Here is a 16,604-nt window from a genome sequence, read left to right as displayed (position 1 = left end):
TGGTCAAGAGATCTGCTTTGTGGTGATCACATTTGTACATTTGTGTCACACATGATTTGATGGAGTGTAAAGGTTTGTCTAATGGTCTGCCCAAAGATGGATATCAGGTTGTAGATATCAGTAAACTGGTTTCCAGTAGTATACCTATATTTGAACTTACATGTATGAGAAAAGATTTGCTATTAAGCAGATGGGAAAACTGAGTGAGTGCCTGCTCAACAGTCTGACGTCGACCTTCCGGGATGTCCAGCTTCCCAGTAATCATCACATCTTTTTCTCCATCCTTTGAGGGCAAGAAGAAAACACGATCTGTGTAGGTTTTGTAGTCCAGGAATGGGATTCCAGCCTCGTTAACATCGTTTGTCTGATCTTCCATCTCGATCATGAGATCTGAAACAGAGAACATGGACTGATTTCAGTAGCTCACAGGTCCTACACCTTCATGTATTACCACTTGTCCGACATGACTGTAGCATAATGTAATCATTAAAAGTAATGAAGTCTGGTAAAGGAATCACCTCATCCCTTCTGGCTATGTGTTAACTGTGGTCGTACTCTAGGAAATACACTAGTATACAGGCAGAGTAAAGAAGACAAGAAAACCTGTGAAAATACATCCTGTAGAGGTGTCCACACTACTGATTTCAGATACAATCATTTCTATGTTTTATACTATCAGTGCTCTTGGCCACAACAGGTACCTAGCTCAGTAGAACACATAAAGGGCTACAGGACTTGAAACCAAAGGACGTTTTACTTATCCTTGCTCTATTATGAGTGCCTCCACTGGACTGCTTGCATGCCACACTACAAAATCTGCATTAGCATTGTGTATTGACAGTGCTCTTAGCAAATGTGCTGTTCTGCCAGGACTGCAGAGGTGTAATTTGATTTCTGCAATAAGCAATTAGCTGGCCCATAATCTTTTCAACGTCATTGACTGATGGGGATTGAATTTTGCAATGGAAAGTCAGTTCTTGATTTCCCCTACTGTCCCTTTTTTTTTGTTTAAACCTCTGGCAAGTGCAACTCTTCCAGACTCTGGTATATTGTTGTAACCCATCCAGTGCTTAATTTGTAAATAAAAAGGTGACTGTGCCCATAGCCCTCCTCTTAAACATGCAGATACAGCAATTAAATGTGTGAACACGGAATACTGAGGCAGTTTAATCCTGAAGCCATCTCTGGCCTCTTCGATCCATTTAAAGTCACTCCCTGCCCCTTCAGCTCACTCTTGCAGCTTTCTGATTTCTCCCATTGTGACACTTTTTCGTTTTTCTCTTCCTCCATCTTTCCCAAGTTTCTTTTGCTCGCAGTCAATGCTTTAGGCAGAAAAATAAGCGCTGGGCCTCAAACATGAGTGCAGGTGCCCTGCACCGGAAACAACAAGCACAAATTAAGCAGTGAAACCATCCATTGCTGTCGTCTAGTGTTATCACATGTATGTAAGGAATTAGGGGTCATCACCAGTGAGCTTTGGTTTAACTGCAGCCCCAACTGACCCACATGTTAAGTCTGCTTTCCAAGCTGTCAAGCAAAATTTTGCTGGCTTTACTGCGTTAACAGTTAATCTGTGGCTTTCAGCTCCTTATGGACAGCCTGTGGCTCAGTGTTGGACTCTGTTTAGTATCCCTTTGGATGTGGTACATTTCCGATAGAGCTTTCCTGAGAACCTGGCTGCCTTTCCTGCTACTGCCATATTGTGTGCACTTGAGTAATCTCCTCCTCAGTCTTTCTACAACTGCCAAAATGGGAGGTGCTCACATAAGGTATGCACAACATGTTAAGTACTAAAAATAAGTATTCACAACATCAACAGGCGTGACTTCAGCAAAATGTATCTACAGTGTCAATATATAGGCATATAGTCAGAGTGACATTTACACGCATCCATTCACAAATACCAATACCCACTCACATACACCAAGGCAGACATGAACTCACACACACAAAACTGGCACCCAAAGTATGTTATTAGTATTTGTAAGTCATGCATATCACAGAAAGGTATTTCAATGAACTTGACAATGGAACAGCTAATCAAATCACCCAAAGGAAATCTTCCCTCATCCAGTACCTCAGATATCAGCATTATGTTGACAAATGTCCAGTTGCGCAGTAGTCAGATCTACTATTCCCTTATGAGAGTAATGTTTACTGTAAACCAGTGTCTTTGGAAACCTCATCAATGAATACCTCATGACAATCATTTCAAAATATTACCTGTGAATTCCTTTTTGCAGCGATCTCTTACACTTTCTTCCAAACCTTCGAGCTGTGACTTGATTTTTTCATATTCTCGTTCGGCTTGTTGACTCTTTCGTCTGAAAATCAGAAGAGACATTTTTGTAAAAGGTGAATGATACATTTAGACCCATTAAAAGAAAAAACCTTTCGTTTCATAACTGCATTTGATTTAGTAAAATTTTTTAGAGGGGTGGTAAAATGATTTCCTGCCCCAAGTCAAAAATGTAACAAAACAAGTGACGCCAAATTGGCTAAAAGGTGCACCAGAGGCCAAAAATAATCTTCCTTGTCATACTTCATTTCTTACATGCCTGTGCTAAGTCTGACCTAGTCCTGCCTATGGTACACATACTATTCTCTGATTTTTAGGACACAGCAAAGGGAGGATAACAAAGAATATTAAATTAAATAAAAACTCATTACTTGTAGTTTGATACAGCTTCTAATAGATTACTCTGTAGTGTTTTAGCACAGATTACTGTGGTCCTTAAAAATGAAAATGTTCACTTTTGTAATTATTTTTTATTTATTTCTATAGATGTAGCATAAAACTAAGAGAAAACACGAGAAATAGGTGTTTGCCATAACTGTGTCAAAGACTCACCTGGCCATCAGTGGAAAACCAAAGAGCATACATTTTCGATTTAATCCAAAATCATTATCAATGGTAGACCCAATACCAGACGCTGCCCCTTTGGATTTCCACTGTGCCATCCTAGAATTGAAAACTACCTCAGTGATGGCAAGAGAGTGCTCTACAAGTGAAAGGTATTTAAAACAAAATGGTTCACGGGTCCAATTTCCTTGTTGGAACACCATGGAGCCACTGCTGTGCGCAGTGATCCATTTGTCAACATTGGTGTCTTCAAGGTAGCAAGCACCCTCCCATGACCACCCTGCCAAGCCGGTTGGCATTTTAGTTTTAATGCTACCAATTCATCCACAGGTGCAGGCTAAAACATCTTATGGAACTGCTTACAAAAATATACAAATAGTCCAGTAGGCCTTACCGATAGAAGTATATAGCGATGATGATAATTGCCACCATAGGAATAATGACCAAAGGGATGATAATGTGCAGTGGTATAACAGCACTCTGTCCATATTCCACCTTTCCAAGGATCCATTCTCGATTACCAAATTTGACCTAAGAAGACATTTTAATCATTTTTCAAGACTGATCTGAGAAAGTGCAATTATCGCCATACATTTATTATAAAAATGTTGTTAGATTTAGAGCTGCTGACTAAATCATTATCTCAAGAAGTGCAAAGTGGACACCCATGATTGTTTTTCCGCCTCATGATCAGTTGCTAGATGATACCCTTTTGTATCTTAGTTACCCTTCTGTACATTTATCGCCACCAGTGTGCAGTGAGCGGTAAATACATTCATAATTCGTGATAACTCATAGTATGTACTTGAACTCAAATTGGCAAATAAGGAAAACAAAGGCCACTTTTAGACAGTGAAATTGACTGAATGTCTTGTTTTCCAACAATATACACGGACGTCAACACATCAATATCTTGAGAGATTATACAACTGCAAACAGAAAATGTATCTAGTTTTCATTTGAGCCAAAAAAGTGAAACATTTACCATTAATTTTCCCCCTTTAGGGATCTTAAGAAAAACTGTTAAAATATCTTCTAAAGCCATTTTGCAAGTGAAGACGTTAAGTAACAGGGCAGACAGCACCACTCCTCTTACTGTGTTCTGGAGGGGTTATCCAGGGTGTCAAGATATACTGACTTACAACATATATAAACTTCAGGCCCTGGGTTGCTTGGACGCCCTAAAACACTACTTTTTCACAGAAATACAAACCTAATAGGGTAAAAATAACTTTGAATGTAACTGGGTGATAACAGTAATATTTGGACAAGGACACAAGTAATTTGAGCTTGGACTGCAGTAGGGTGGGTGTAGGAAGGGAACACTTGCAACAAGTGGACAACTTTTTCTTTACAGAAGAGATTTTTAGGTGCACAAAATAAACATAGAATACTAATGATGGCGGGTGTGCACCGGGCACAAGAAATCCTAGTTGGATTATATGTGCGAGTTGATGGTACCACCGGTAAGTAAACAGAAGAATGCCTTAGATGGATCCAATTATCTGTTTTCAGTCAGGTCCATCTGTAAGTAAACTACTGTAATTTCTTGTGCCCTAGGCCCCCATTATGCTAAAAGGAGAATTAAAAGTGCAGAGTTAGCTGAAACATCCATGAAAGAGCTGTCTGGCTCTGCTTAATTTGTAAATAACAACGTGCCGGTAGCCAAAGCCCTCCTTTTAAAAACACGGCTGCTGCAATTAAATGTGCAAACACGGAATACTGAGGCAACGTAATCCTGAAGCCATCTCGGTCCTCTTCAATCCATTTAAAGCCACTCTGCCCCTTTAGCTCACTCTTCCTGCTTTCTCCCACTGTGACGCTTTTTTGTTTTTCTCTTTCTCGGTCTTTCCCATATGTGTCTTTTGATCGCAGTAAATGTCTGAGGTAGAAAAATAAGTGTTGGCCCTCAAAAATAAGTGCCAGTGCTCCGCACCAGAAACAAACACAAATTAAACACTGGTCTGGGTGTACACTTGGTGGCAGTACCCCTACTGTCTGCTGGCTATTTTTGTCTTTTTGGGGATTCAGCCCAGCAGTAATTATGTAATGACATCATCAGGACTATAAACCCCACACTTACCACTAACATATCAAGGATGGGTACCCAGGTTTTTTTGGTTATATATTTTGCCACAGGAATAGCCACATGGTTTAGACGCTGCTGTTTCTATGAGTGTGTCTTCTGAGGAGGAAGTTATGGCTATCGCAGTCACAGAATAAAGAGTTACAGTAAAATAGATTGAGAAGTTGAGGAACAAGGAATTGTGGAGTGTTAAATTGCCATGCAGTGTGTTTTTCATCACTAATAAACAGTGCTAAATGGTAGCTTAAAGTGAGAGAAGTGTGATGTGAGGGTGAAACAACATTCATGGGTGAAGAACTAAAGCAAAGTGCAATACTCACATTTACACTGAATTAAAAATCAATTATGAAATGCATGGCCTATAGCCTTATTATTTACAACAAGCTGCATAACAGCCTAGTGGCCTCAAAGACAAAGGACTCAATATATGACCTACTATGAACTCAGGAAGGTTGGTGGTGGTATCCCTCTTCTGTCGTCGTCTTGGTTGAGGCTGGTGTTCTGGTGGCACACAATACAAATCTGTTGCTGTCAATGTGTTTATTACACACTCCTCCTCTCCAACAAAGGCTTTTGCTTCTTTAATTGTCATGGCCACATTCAGGTTTTTTCCCTACAGAGAGCAAACAAGTAAGTAAAAGGACAGAACATACTAAAAGAAATATTTACCAGATTTGAAAGATCCGAGTTCCTCTAATGGGCTTATATTTTATGTTTGTAAGTCAAATATGGGTTTCTATCAATGAGCTAACAGATTTATGAGCTGCCATTGGCTGATTTTTATTCTCCTCAAGACAGAGGTTGATAATGTTGCATACCAACAGATTATGCAAGAGCCTCCCTGATTTTAGTCGTGAGCAATTATTCTAAGCGGCCTGTTCAGTTAAAATGATTGCATTTCACGTTCCAACCAATCACTACGACCACTGGTCAGTAACCCAGAAAATGGGGAAAGTTCAAACTGGATTTTTAGGTCGAGCGTGCAAGCGATTTGACCTGTTAGTATTGTGGGCTTTGAACCATGCCCACCTCATGCCCATCACTTCCACTTGTTAGAGGGCTTGCCTTTCAAAAATCACTTGACGTCATTGATAATTGCTTTACGTTTGTCCCGGCTTGAGGCTGTTTTTGTCATGCCTTGCAGACTGCCTGTTACATGGATTATTCCACGACTGCCAATATACTTCAGCGTGGGTAAACTTTTTTTTTTTATTTTTTATTTTTTAGTCTTGTCTCTCCACTTCGTGCTGCATGGCGGCCATGGCACTCAAAGCGCAAACAGGCATAACAGCATGAACTCGATCAATGGTATCGGAGCACTGGTTATGTTGTTCACATATTATTCAGTCATTTCTTGTGGTTCCCCCCTTAATACACTTGAAATTGGTGAATGCCTAAAACAGAAATCCTCAAAGTGAAAGCTGCTCTCCTGGCACAGGGGAGAGCAGACACTACAATACTCACTGCAGACGGTAAAACTCAACCCATAATACAAGCATTCTTTCACAACACTTTTGCCCACAACACAGCCTGTGGTGGTCCTGGGACAATGGGAACACCACCAAAACGTTCAGCATGATGTGTTCAGTCTAGGTCATCTTTGTGCCACCACACTAAGTTAGTGGGGACTCCAAAATAATAACCCCTCCCACCATTGTGTCTTTTTAAGCATTCTCATGGCTGGAACTTTTGTTTTCTAGCTGGGGATAAGCTTATGTTTAAGGGCCTTGTCTGTAATATCACTGTTGTAGGCCTGTTACCACTGAAAATAGGAAATGCACAATGCCCTCTAGGGGCTACACAGATGGTTATTCAGCTTTATTTATTGTCATTTTATTTTTGTGTGGTTATGCCCTCTAGGGGGCTAACTATATAGTTACATGACCATGATTCTTACAAATGCTATTTTTTTGTGGTGTCCTCTAGGGGCTGTTCTAAGCATTATAGTCATATCAACACATTAACACATTTGAATGCATTGCAGGGCATTCCTCTTACAAAACATTTTTCTCATTTCTGTCTACATCATTTGTGTAAGGAAATGCCTCCTTGGCATGGTTACCCCCTGACTTTTTGCCTTTGCTGATGCTAAGTTTTGATTTGAAAGTGTGCGGAGGCCTGATAACCAGGCCCCAGCACCAGTGTTCTTTCCCTAACCTGTACTTTTGTTTCCACAATTGGCACACCCTGGCATCCAGGTAAGTCCCTTGTAACTGGTACCCCTGGTACCAAGGGCCCTGATGCCAGGGAAGGTCTCTAAGGGCTGCAGCATATCTTATGCCACCCTGGGGACCCCTCACTCAGCACAGACACACTGCTTGCCAGCTTGTGTGTGCTGGTGAGGACAAAACGAGTAAGTCGACATGGCACTCCCCTCAGGGTGCCATGCCAACCTCACACTGCCTATGCAGTATAGATAAGTCACCCCTCTAGCAGGCCTTACAGCCCTAAGGCAGGGTGCACTATACCATAGGTGAGTGCACCAGTGCATGAGCACTGTGCCCCTACAGTGTCTAAGCAAAACCTTAGACATTGTAAGTGCAGGGTAGCCATAAGAGTATATGGTCTGGGAGTCTGTCAAACACGAACTCCACAGCACCATAATGGCTACACTGAAAACTGGGAAGTTTGGTATTAAACTTCTCAGCACAATAAATGCACACTGATGCCAGTGTACATTTTATTGTAACCTACACCCCAGAGGGCACCTTAGAGGTGCCCCCTGAAACCTTAACCAACTACAAGTGTAGGCTGACTGGTTTTAGCAGCCTGCCACACTTGAGACATGTTGCTGGCCACATTGGGAGAGTGCCTTTGTCACTCTGTGGCTAGTAACAAAGCCTGTACTGGGTGGAGATGCTTATCAACTCCCCCTTGCAGGAACTGTAACACCTGGCGGTGAGCCTCAAAGGGTCACCCCCTTTGTTACAGCACCCCAGGGCATTCCAGCTAGTGGAGTTGCCCGCCCCCTCCGGCCACGGCCCCACTTTTGGCGGCAAGGCCGGAGGAGATCATGAGAAAAACAAGGAGGAGTCACTGGCCAGTCAGGACAGCCCCTAAGGCAACCTAAGCTGAGGTGACTGACTTTTAGAAATCCTCCATCTTGCCGATGGAGGATTCCCCCAATAGGGATAGGAATGTGACCCCCTCCCCTTGGGAGGAGGCACAAAGAGGGTGTAGCCACCCTCAGGGCTAGTAGCCATTGGCTACTGCCCTCCCAGACCTAAACACACCCCTAAATTCTGTATTTAGGGGCTCCCCTGAACCTAGGAACTCAGATTCCTGCAACCTAAGAAGAAGAGGACTGCTAAGCTGAAAAACCCTGCAGAGAAGACGGAGACACCAACTGCTTTGGCCCCAGCTCTACCAGCCTGTCTCCCCCCTTCTAAAGACACTGCTCCAGCGACACTTTCCCCAGGGACCAGCGACCTCTGAATCCTCAGAGGACTGCCCTGCTCTAGAAGGACCAAGAAACTCTGGAGGACAGCAGCTCTGTTCATCCAAGACTGCAACTTTGTTTCAAAGGAGCAACTTTAAAACAACTTGCGTTTCCCACCGGAAGCGTGAGACTTGCTACTCTGCACCCGATGCCCCCGGCTCGACTTGTGGAGAAACAACACTTCAGGGAGGACTCCCCAGCGACTGCGAGACCGTGAGTAGCCAGAGTTGTCCCCCCTGAGCCCCCGCAGCAACGCCTACAGAGGGAATCCCGAGGCTCCCCCTGACCGCGACTGCCTGTTCCTCAGATCCCGACGCCTGGTAAAGACTCTGCACCCGCAGCCCCCAGGACCTGAAGGATCCGAACTCCAGTGCAGGAGTCACCCCCAGGAGGGCCCTCTCCCTTGCCCAGGTGGTGGCTACCCCGAGGAGCCCCCCCCCTTGCCTGCATCGCTGAAGAGACCCCTTGGTTTCCCATTGATTTCCACTGGAAACCAGACGTGTGTTTGCACACTGCACCCGGCCGCCCCTGTGCTGCTGAGGGTGTACTTTCTGTGCTAACTTGTGTCCCCCCCGGTGCCCTACAAAACCCCCCCTCGTCTGCCCTCCGAAGACGCGGGTACTTACCTGCTGGCAGACTGGAACCGGGGCACCCCCTTCTCCATTGAAGCCTATGCGTTTTGGGCGCCACTTTGACCTCTGCACCCTGACCAGCCCTGAGCTGCTGGTGTGGTAACTTTGGGGTTGCTCTGAACCCCCAACGGTGGGATACTTTGGACCCAAACTTGAACCCCATAGGTGGTTTACTTACCTACAAAAACTAACAGACTCTTAATCCCCCAGGAACTGTTGAAAATTGCACTGTGTCTAGTTTTAAAATAGCTATATGTGATTTATGTGAAAACTGTGTATGCTATTTTGATTATTCAAAGTTCCTAAAGTACCTACCTGCAATACCTTTCATTTGAAGTATTACATGTAAATCTTGAACCTGTGGTTCTTAAAATAAACTAAGAAAATATATTTTTCTATACAAAAACCTATCGGCCTGGAATTGTCTTTTGAGTGTGTGTTCCTCATTTATTGCCTGTGTGTGTACAACAAATGCTTAACACTACTCCTTTGATAAGCCTACTGCTCGACCACACTACCACAAAATAGAGCATTAGTATTATCTCTTTTTGCCACTATCTTACCTCTAAGTGGAACCCTTGGACTCTGTGCATACTATTCCTTACTTTGAAATAGTGCATACAGAGCCAACTTCCTACAGGGCTGTTCTAAGCATTACAGTCATATCAACACATTAACACATTTGAATGCATTGCAGGGCATTCCTTTTACAAAACATTTTTCTCATTTCTGTCTACATCATTTCTGGGTGCCCACTATGACAGTGGGGACTCCAAAATAACCCCTCCTACCATTCAATGTCTTTTATGCTTTCTCATAACTAAAAGATTTGTTTTGTAGCCAGAAAAGGTTTTGTTTTAAAGGCCTTGTTTGTAATATTACAGTAGGCCTGTTAGCCCTAAAAAAGTTCTCTAGGGGCTACGTACATGGTTACACTGCATTACTTTCTCCTGTTTTTTTTTCCATGGGGTTATACCTTTAGGGGCTAACAACCGGGTAACATGACCATGATTCTTGCTGTTTTTAGCATTATCGTCTAATGCCAAAAGTTTATTTCTGATAAAGTTTTAAATGATAATTGTATAGGTTTTAATAATCTCTCCTTATTACAATTATGACCATAATTCAGGACAATTTAACATCCTTGTTACACACTGGTTGAACACTTGATATGTTTGGGTGACCATTCTAGTTTATTTCTCCCATGTGGCTGTCTTGTGTCTTTTTTTGGGAAATGTGTTAGCCAACCGGCAACTCTGATGGTGGGGTGGTGAAAGTGGTATCCTATTGAAATTAGAATGGCAGATTTAAATTAGGATGCTATATTGCAACATTTTCATTTTTTGCTGCAGATAGCGGAAGAAGGTAAATGGAAGTGCTTGAGTTATATGCAAGGACACTGGAACATGGCAGGAAAAGACAAAATTATGAGGAAGGGTTGACCAATGTATGTGGCAAGAAAAGATCAGTTATGAATTTACAATGCCAATAGCTTTAACTCAAGCAGATGCAAGACCTACTGGATTACAAATGTTTGTTTTGTTGAATGTTGCCAGCATGAACATTACTCCAAACTCCTCGCTTTGCAACTAGAAACCCAGTTTGTAAACCTAAGGAGAGTCAAAACCCCTTGTTACAAAAAGCAATGTTTTCAATGCTTAAAGCGTTAGCAAAACGCTTGCCTCCCTTTTGCTTCATACACTTTTTTTTATTACTGTCACTCTCCATTTGGAGAAGGTACGTGAAAACATTTAGTTGTGCACTGAACTGATTTTCAAAAGAAAAGACTTATTATTAGAATCTATCTAGTTATACATCACAAAATCTGGATAGGTGCTAGAAGCTGGGTTACTGGTTTACTTGGGTGTGAGCCCTGGTCAAGCAGCAACCAAAATCCTGTCAGGGTGAAGCACAAACAAACCAGAAATTACCCTGTGCTCACTCGCTGGTAGCTTGGCACAGAGCAGTTGGGCTTAACTTAGCGGCGTTTTGTAAAGTGTGCAACAATTCAAACACTAAAACAGTGAAACTACCACACAAAAAATATCCCACACCAAGTTAGACAAGCATTTGCAATGCTATGGGGTCTCGCATTTGCTCGAGTTAGGGCTCATAGCGTTGTAAATTCCTAACTGGACTATTCTTGCCACATAAATTGAAAATGAAAAGTAGAACAGTTGACATAAGCAAGCCAATTCAAAGCGCCACAGCCGCTGTGAGCGCAAGAGTTACTGGATCCCTGCGTGAATGTCTAGAAAGGCTGGGATGATAGGCAAACCGAAATCGGAGGAGGGGCCATCACACGCTGTAACAGGAGGAAGCATGAAGTAGTGTGATGCCAACAAAAATGTTCACTTAGTGAAATCGCATGGGAGTGAACTCAGTACACAAAGAAGGGACAATCACAAAATGCATCAATAAAAATAAAGTATTTAAGACAAGCACAACAAAGAATAACAGCAAGAGTGGGTGTAATTAAAAACCCACAGACAGATTACAACAGGCCAGAGCGCTTGCACGCTCAACCCTAAAAATGCAGGAAAGTCCTAATTACTGCTGTCTGTGGCTTCTATGTTGACCGCATGCCACCCCAAGGGACAAGACAGTCCTGTCACATGAAAGGCTAAGAATGGACAACGGTCACGTGATACTGAGGCTGGTAGAGCATTCTGTTCATGATCAATGAGGGCCATGTGCCCCACGCTGTGAGCAAGAGTGATCTCCACGGTCTGGCACCTGAGCCCATCTGACAAGACGATGCAACAAGAACTGAGACTCATAGCACGGACACCAGTGGGAGAGGCTGACATCCACGAAGTGTGTCTCGCACTCAATGAGTGAGACAGAGCTCAGTGTTATGAGATTCACATCATTGAGTGAGATTAAGCTCTGACATTTGAGAAACTCAACTGAGTGAGTCTTTGTTTGCTCCACGGTGTCAGACTGGCACTTATTCAGCGAAACTGTGCACCATCCAAGATGTGAGAGACACAAATGAACAAGTGAGTGAGTCACGGCTCTACAATGTAACCTCACAGTCACTGAGACTGTGTGCACGAGTTGACTCAAATTCACTGAGTGAGACTGTGCTCCAGGGTATGAGACCCACAATCACAGAGTGAGGCTAGGCTTCACGGTGTGAGACTTTCATGCATTCGTTCAGCAAGGCAGTACGCCACAGCTCTAAGCTTTAAATTTATTGAGTGAGACTGTGCTCCAGGGTGGGACACCCATTCCTTGACAGCACTCAGTGTTCCAAGAAGTGAGAGACACAACCAGTGAGTGAGGTTGCTGGACGCCGTGTTAATGGCACAGCAAGATGCTCCTCACTGGGTGCCAAATGCTCCACAAATGATGCTTTAAAAGCACAAAACCTTATTTCTAGGGCCCCTGCAGCATGCCCCCCCACACCTCTCCCGGCTCACCTTTCATGCGCAGCGTTTAACCCTCCATCCAGGTCCCCCGTCCCTCCCACACAAGATTTGAGTCATTAATCACACGTCAGAAAAAGTGAATAAAAAGTAGGCGCAGGAGAGGTTTACAAAAAAAAAAAAAAAAAAAAAAAAAACTAATAAGAGAATTTCATGTTTTTTTCCTCAGGTAGCAGGAAGCTTGAGTGGGGAGGCGCATGGAAGAAGCAGTGGGTGGACTATCGTTTAATGGAGCAGGAATGGCTGGTGGAACACGTAATAACTTAAAAATAATATAGCCTTATTAAATATAAAAAATATTTGCTTAGTTTAAAGTACTGGACAACTGGCGTCATTATCCAGTCCCAAAGAAGTGGTGCTTGTTGTATCGACGTCGGAAGGATAAAAGGCTGAGTTGCCAAGCCTTACATTTGGAAGCACTTAAGTTAGGGTTTGTTGGGGTGGCAGCGTTCTATGAGTATTGTGAGATTCCAGAGTAATCAGAGACGAGGAAGGGCTGGGAAATTAGACAACCTTTCCAAGACACCCCTACCTCTGCAAGGCAGGGAGGGGTGGGACAGATTAGATCGCAAGCCAACTGAGCTGATGCAGAATCAGTGGTCATCATAAACTTATCTGTATTACGGTATCTGTATAACGGACATTCACCCCCAATGGTGTCTCTTGGCGCTACAGACAGATAATGGATACTTTTTGTTACCAAACATAATGATGGTCATATACATTATCAGCCTAAGAAGAATGAAAGGGTGATTGGATCGACCACGTTTGGAGCCTGTGGACATAACATTAAACACAGACCTCTGGAGTAAATGCATTAACCCTTGGGCCAGCAGACCCAGCTTGAAAAATGCTGACTAGTCCTGTGATGTCAAGTCACCGTCTGACTTCAATATTTCAGTAGGGCTGAAGCAGAGTCAGTCATATGACGATACAGGATGAATAGTGCTTAGTAATTATACCCTATGCTGGAAGCCATCAGGAACAGAGAATCCTGTCGGATTTTTAAAGGGTAAATACGACAGAATATACAAACATCTCTTTTCCTTTAGAGTGCCTCAAATTCCACACATCAGCAGCCAGCAGGCCTCCCACCATCATCTCCCTCGTCATGCTCTTTAAATTATATTGAGAAAAATACCCTTTGCAGATATGTTTGAAATTTGATTTCCTCCTCCTTCCTATATATCACTACAGAAGCAACTTTTGCCAAAAGAGTGGAAACTGAATTTTAGCTTTAACCCTTTGCCTCCCCTTACAGAAGTGTTTCATTTAACAAATATTTACTAAGCGCTAAACGGTGGTCCTAATGCTTCTTGGCGCTTAAATATCGAAGTGAAAGAAATCTTTAGCTTAATAATTAGGTAAGCAAATAGGTTTTCAACACCTTTCTAAAAGACCACAAACTTCTGAGCTCAAAGAGATATTGTGAGCCCATTCGCAGTTGTGTTACCATCACAGAAAAAACTCTATCGCAGACTGACATAATTCACCCTGGGAAGAGATAACTGGACTGGACAATCGGAGCTTAATTATCTGGTACTTTTACTTTAGCAAACTTTGTGTGGCGAGTTTTTTTTTTTTTTTTTACTGTAAACCTTTTTATAACAAAAACACAGGGGTTGACTTTTATATGTCGCATCACTGACAACCAGTGGGAAGAACTTCCCAATCCAGAATCCTTTTTATGTATGTTGAAAAGGTGGTGGCGGGTGGATATTAAAAGAAGTGGAGCGGAAATGTTACACCCAAATATAATTCACAAGCAAGTGCAAGTTACCCCAAACTTAAACAAGCATTTGCAATGCAATAGGTTTCGCACAATTCAAACAAGTTAATTGTCATCTTTGAAAACAGCACTCATGAGTAAAAAAAGAAACAAAAAAAAAAAAAAAACTAATGAAGTTAGCAGAGCAGAATGAGGAAGATTTGTGGACCCCAATAAAGATAAGCAATGCCCTCTATGCAATGTTTTGAGTGCTGGCAGGGAGGGGCCCTGACAAGAGAGACTCGATGCAAGGGCATATGGTGTTTTTATTTAGTATTTTAGGAGCCCTTTATTTAGTAAAATAAGTTTATTAGTAAAACAAGCTTATTTGAGTAGCAGGGTAGAGGACACACTGGAATAGAGGCAAAACAAACATCAGCGACATGGTAGGAGGAATGGAATGCGGCAATAAAACACAGGCAGCTGCCAGCCTAAAAGGGAGCAACAAAGAAATTTCAAAAATAGACCCTCACAGCAACAGATAAAGAAACCAAAGCGGAACAATACAGTAGTAGGTCACTGCACTGAAACAGAAAAAAGAGGGAGAAAAAAAGGCAGAACTGACCACTAGCGAGAAGAATTTTTCAAGGACAGGGCAACCGACAAATGAAATTGCTTTAACCCACGTTATTAAGATACTTATGTATACTCCAGGTTGAACGCTAACCCGAGACCTAAAAAATAGAGCAACACTTAATAAGTAAAACAACACTAAAATGATTACAATCCAATTAGTAGACCGGATATATTAAATTTTTACGATTTTAGTCAAAATAGGACCAAAAGGCATAAAGCGCCAACTGTGGCCATCTGGTTGCGCCGGACCAGGACAAAGTCACAAGCTCAGGCCGACTGCAATGGAGCCAGGTTAGCTATAGGGACCCAGTTAGGCCCGCTGAACACAGTACCTTAATCCTGGTTTGCAAAGCATTGCATGGTCAATCAAGGGTGCTTCATGCAGCGGAGACAATGTGTCTATTCTGAGGTGCAGCGAGGTTGCGGTGTGAGGGATTTTGTTGTCGTTGAGGATCTCGTCGACTGGGCTTACAGTGTGAAGTCCAGCTTTGAGGATGCCGTGCACAGTTGGGGCAATGCATCGGTTTCAAGGAGCTGGCGCAGCTATGGTGCGGAGTCAGGCATGGTCATCAAGACTGTTGTCGACTAGAGATAAGAGGGCCTGTGCCAAGGATCCGTTGTTCAGTGGCGGTTCCACTGAGGCTGCAATGCCGGTCTTTATGACTAGTCCAATCTATGCAGCAGCAGTGATGTGTTGGGGCTGCTCAGGTTTACATCACATAGCAGAGGAAATGCGTTGGTTCCACTGATCCATAAGCTGACAGAGCACCTTAGGAACACTTCCAAGGATCCAGTACTGGGGTGGCACCATGTTGCAGGGTAGACCCTCAGATGGCAGAGTCCAGGTGCAGTTTCAAGGTTGTTGGAAACCTGTTGTGTCCCTGAGGCTTCAGATCAGGAGGTCAGCCAACTAGCCCTTGGAGTCACTCTGGGTTAAAGAGATGCAGTTCCTGTCCTTGTCACCCAGGCAGGAGGGAAGCAGGTCAGCACAGCAAAGCAGGAGTATAGCACAATGAAGTCCAGCAGAGTGGCAGTCCTTCAGCACACAGCATCCATTCTTCCTGGCAGAGTATTCACAGGTCCAGAAGTGTCCTGAAAAGGTGGTGTCTGAGGTCCTTCTTTTATAAACAGTTGTGCCTTTGAAGTGGGGAGATGTTTCTAAAGACAGGCCTTTGAAGTGCAAAGATGCCCTGCTTCCAGGTGGTAAGAAGCCCTTTGAGCGGTGACAGGACACAGCCTATTCAGGTGCAAGTGAGGATGGGCCCTGGTCTCACAACCCATCCTGCCAGTGATGGCGCATCCAGTTACACCTAAGCTCTCATTGTACGTGGCTGTCTAGGAGGAATACACAAAGCCCAACTGTCATCAATACCCAGTCATGTGACCAGAGACAGGCTGCAGGCACCAGGCACCAAAGGGCTAAGGCAACTTTCTAAAAGTGACATTGTCAGAATTGTAATTTAAAATTCAACTTAACCATAAGTTAGAATTTTAACTTAGGATTCCAGAGACACCAAACATGAAACAATTATCTCTTCTCATTTGGAAATTACACTAATAAAATGTAATAAGGCAACTCCAATGCCATCCTATGGGAGCGATGGGTCTTGCAGTAGAGAAAAATAAATAAGAGTTTGACTACTAGAACATGTAAAACTTAAAAGTACACATCCAACCTTTTAAATACACTGCACCCTGCCCTTGGGGCTGACCAAGGCCTACCTTAGGGATAACATATGTATTAAAGAAGGTATGGGCCTTTCAAAAAGTTTATTTTGACAAATGGACACTGCAGACTAAACTGCACAC

General features: G+C 43.1%; 1 protein-coding gene across 5 annotated transcripts in view; it reads right to left on the bottom strand.

Moving 5' to 3' along the window:
• Positions 1-16,604, bottom strand: part of PLXNB2 (plexin B2) — a 640,303-nt gene that overhangs the window by 97,540 nt on the left and 526,159 nt on the right. For all 5 annotated transcript variants that reach the window (XM_069229655.1, XM_069229656.1, XM_069229658.1 and 2 more), the window contains 4 exons: positions 5,386-5,562; positions 3,258-3,394; positions 2,224-2,324; positions 161-390 (listed from right to left, as the gene is read on the bottom strand). In XM_069229655.1, coding sequence (XP_069085756.1) covers positions 161-390; positions 2,224-2,324; positions 3,258-3,394; positions 5,386-5,562 — 645 coding nt within the window. The remainder of the gene's footprint in view (positions 1-160; positions 391-2,223; positions 2,325-3,257; positions 3,395-5,385; positions 5,563-16,604) is intronic.

Source organism: Pleurodeles waltl, chromosome 4_1 (assembly GCF_031143425.1).
Source record: "Pleurodeles waltl isolate 20211129_DDA chromosome 4_1, aPleWal1.hap1.20221129, whole genome shotgun sequence".
Lineage (NCBI taxonomy): Eukaryota > Metazoa > Chordata > Amphibia > Caudata > Salamandridae > Pleurodeles > Pleurodeles waltl.
The sequence above is the reverse complement of the archived record's forward strand: the minus strand, read 5'-3'. Positions and strand labels throughout refer to the sequence as shown.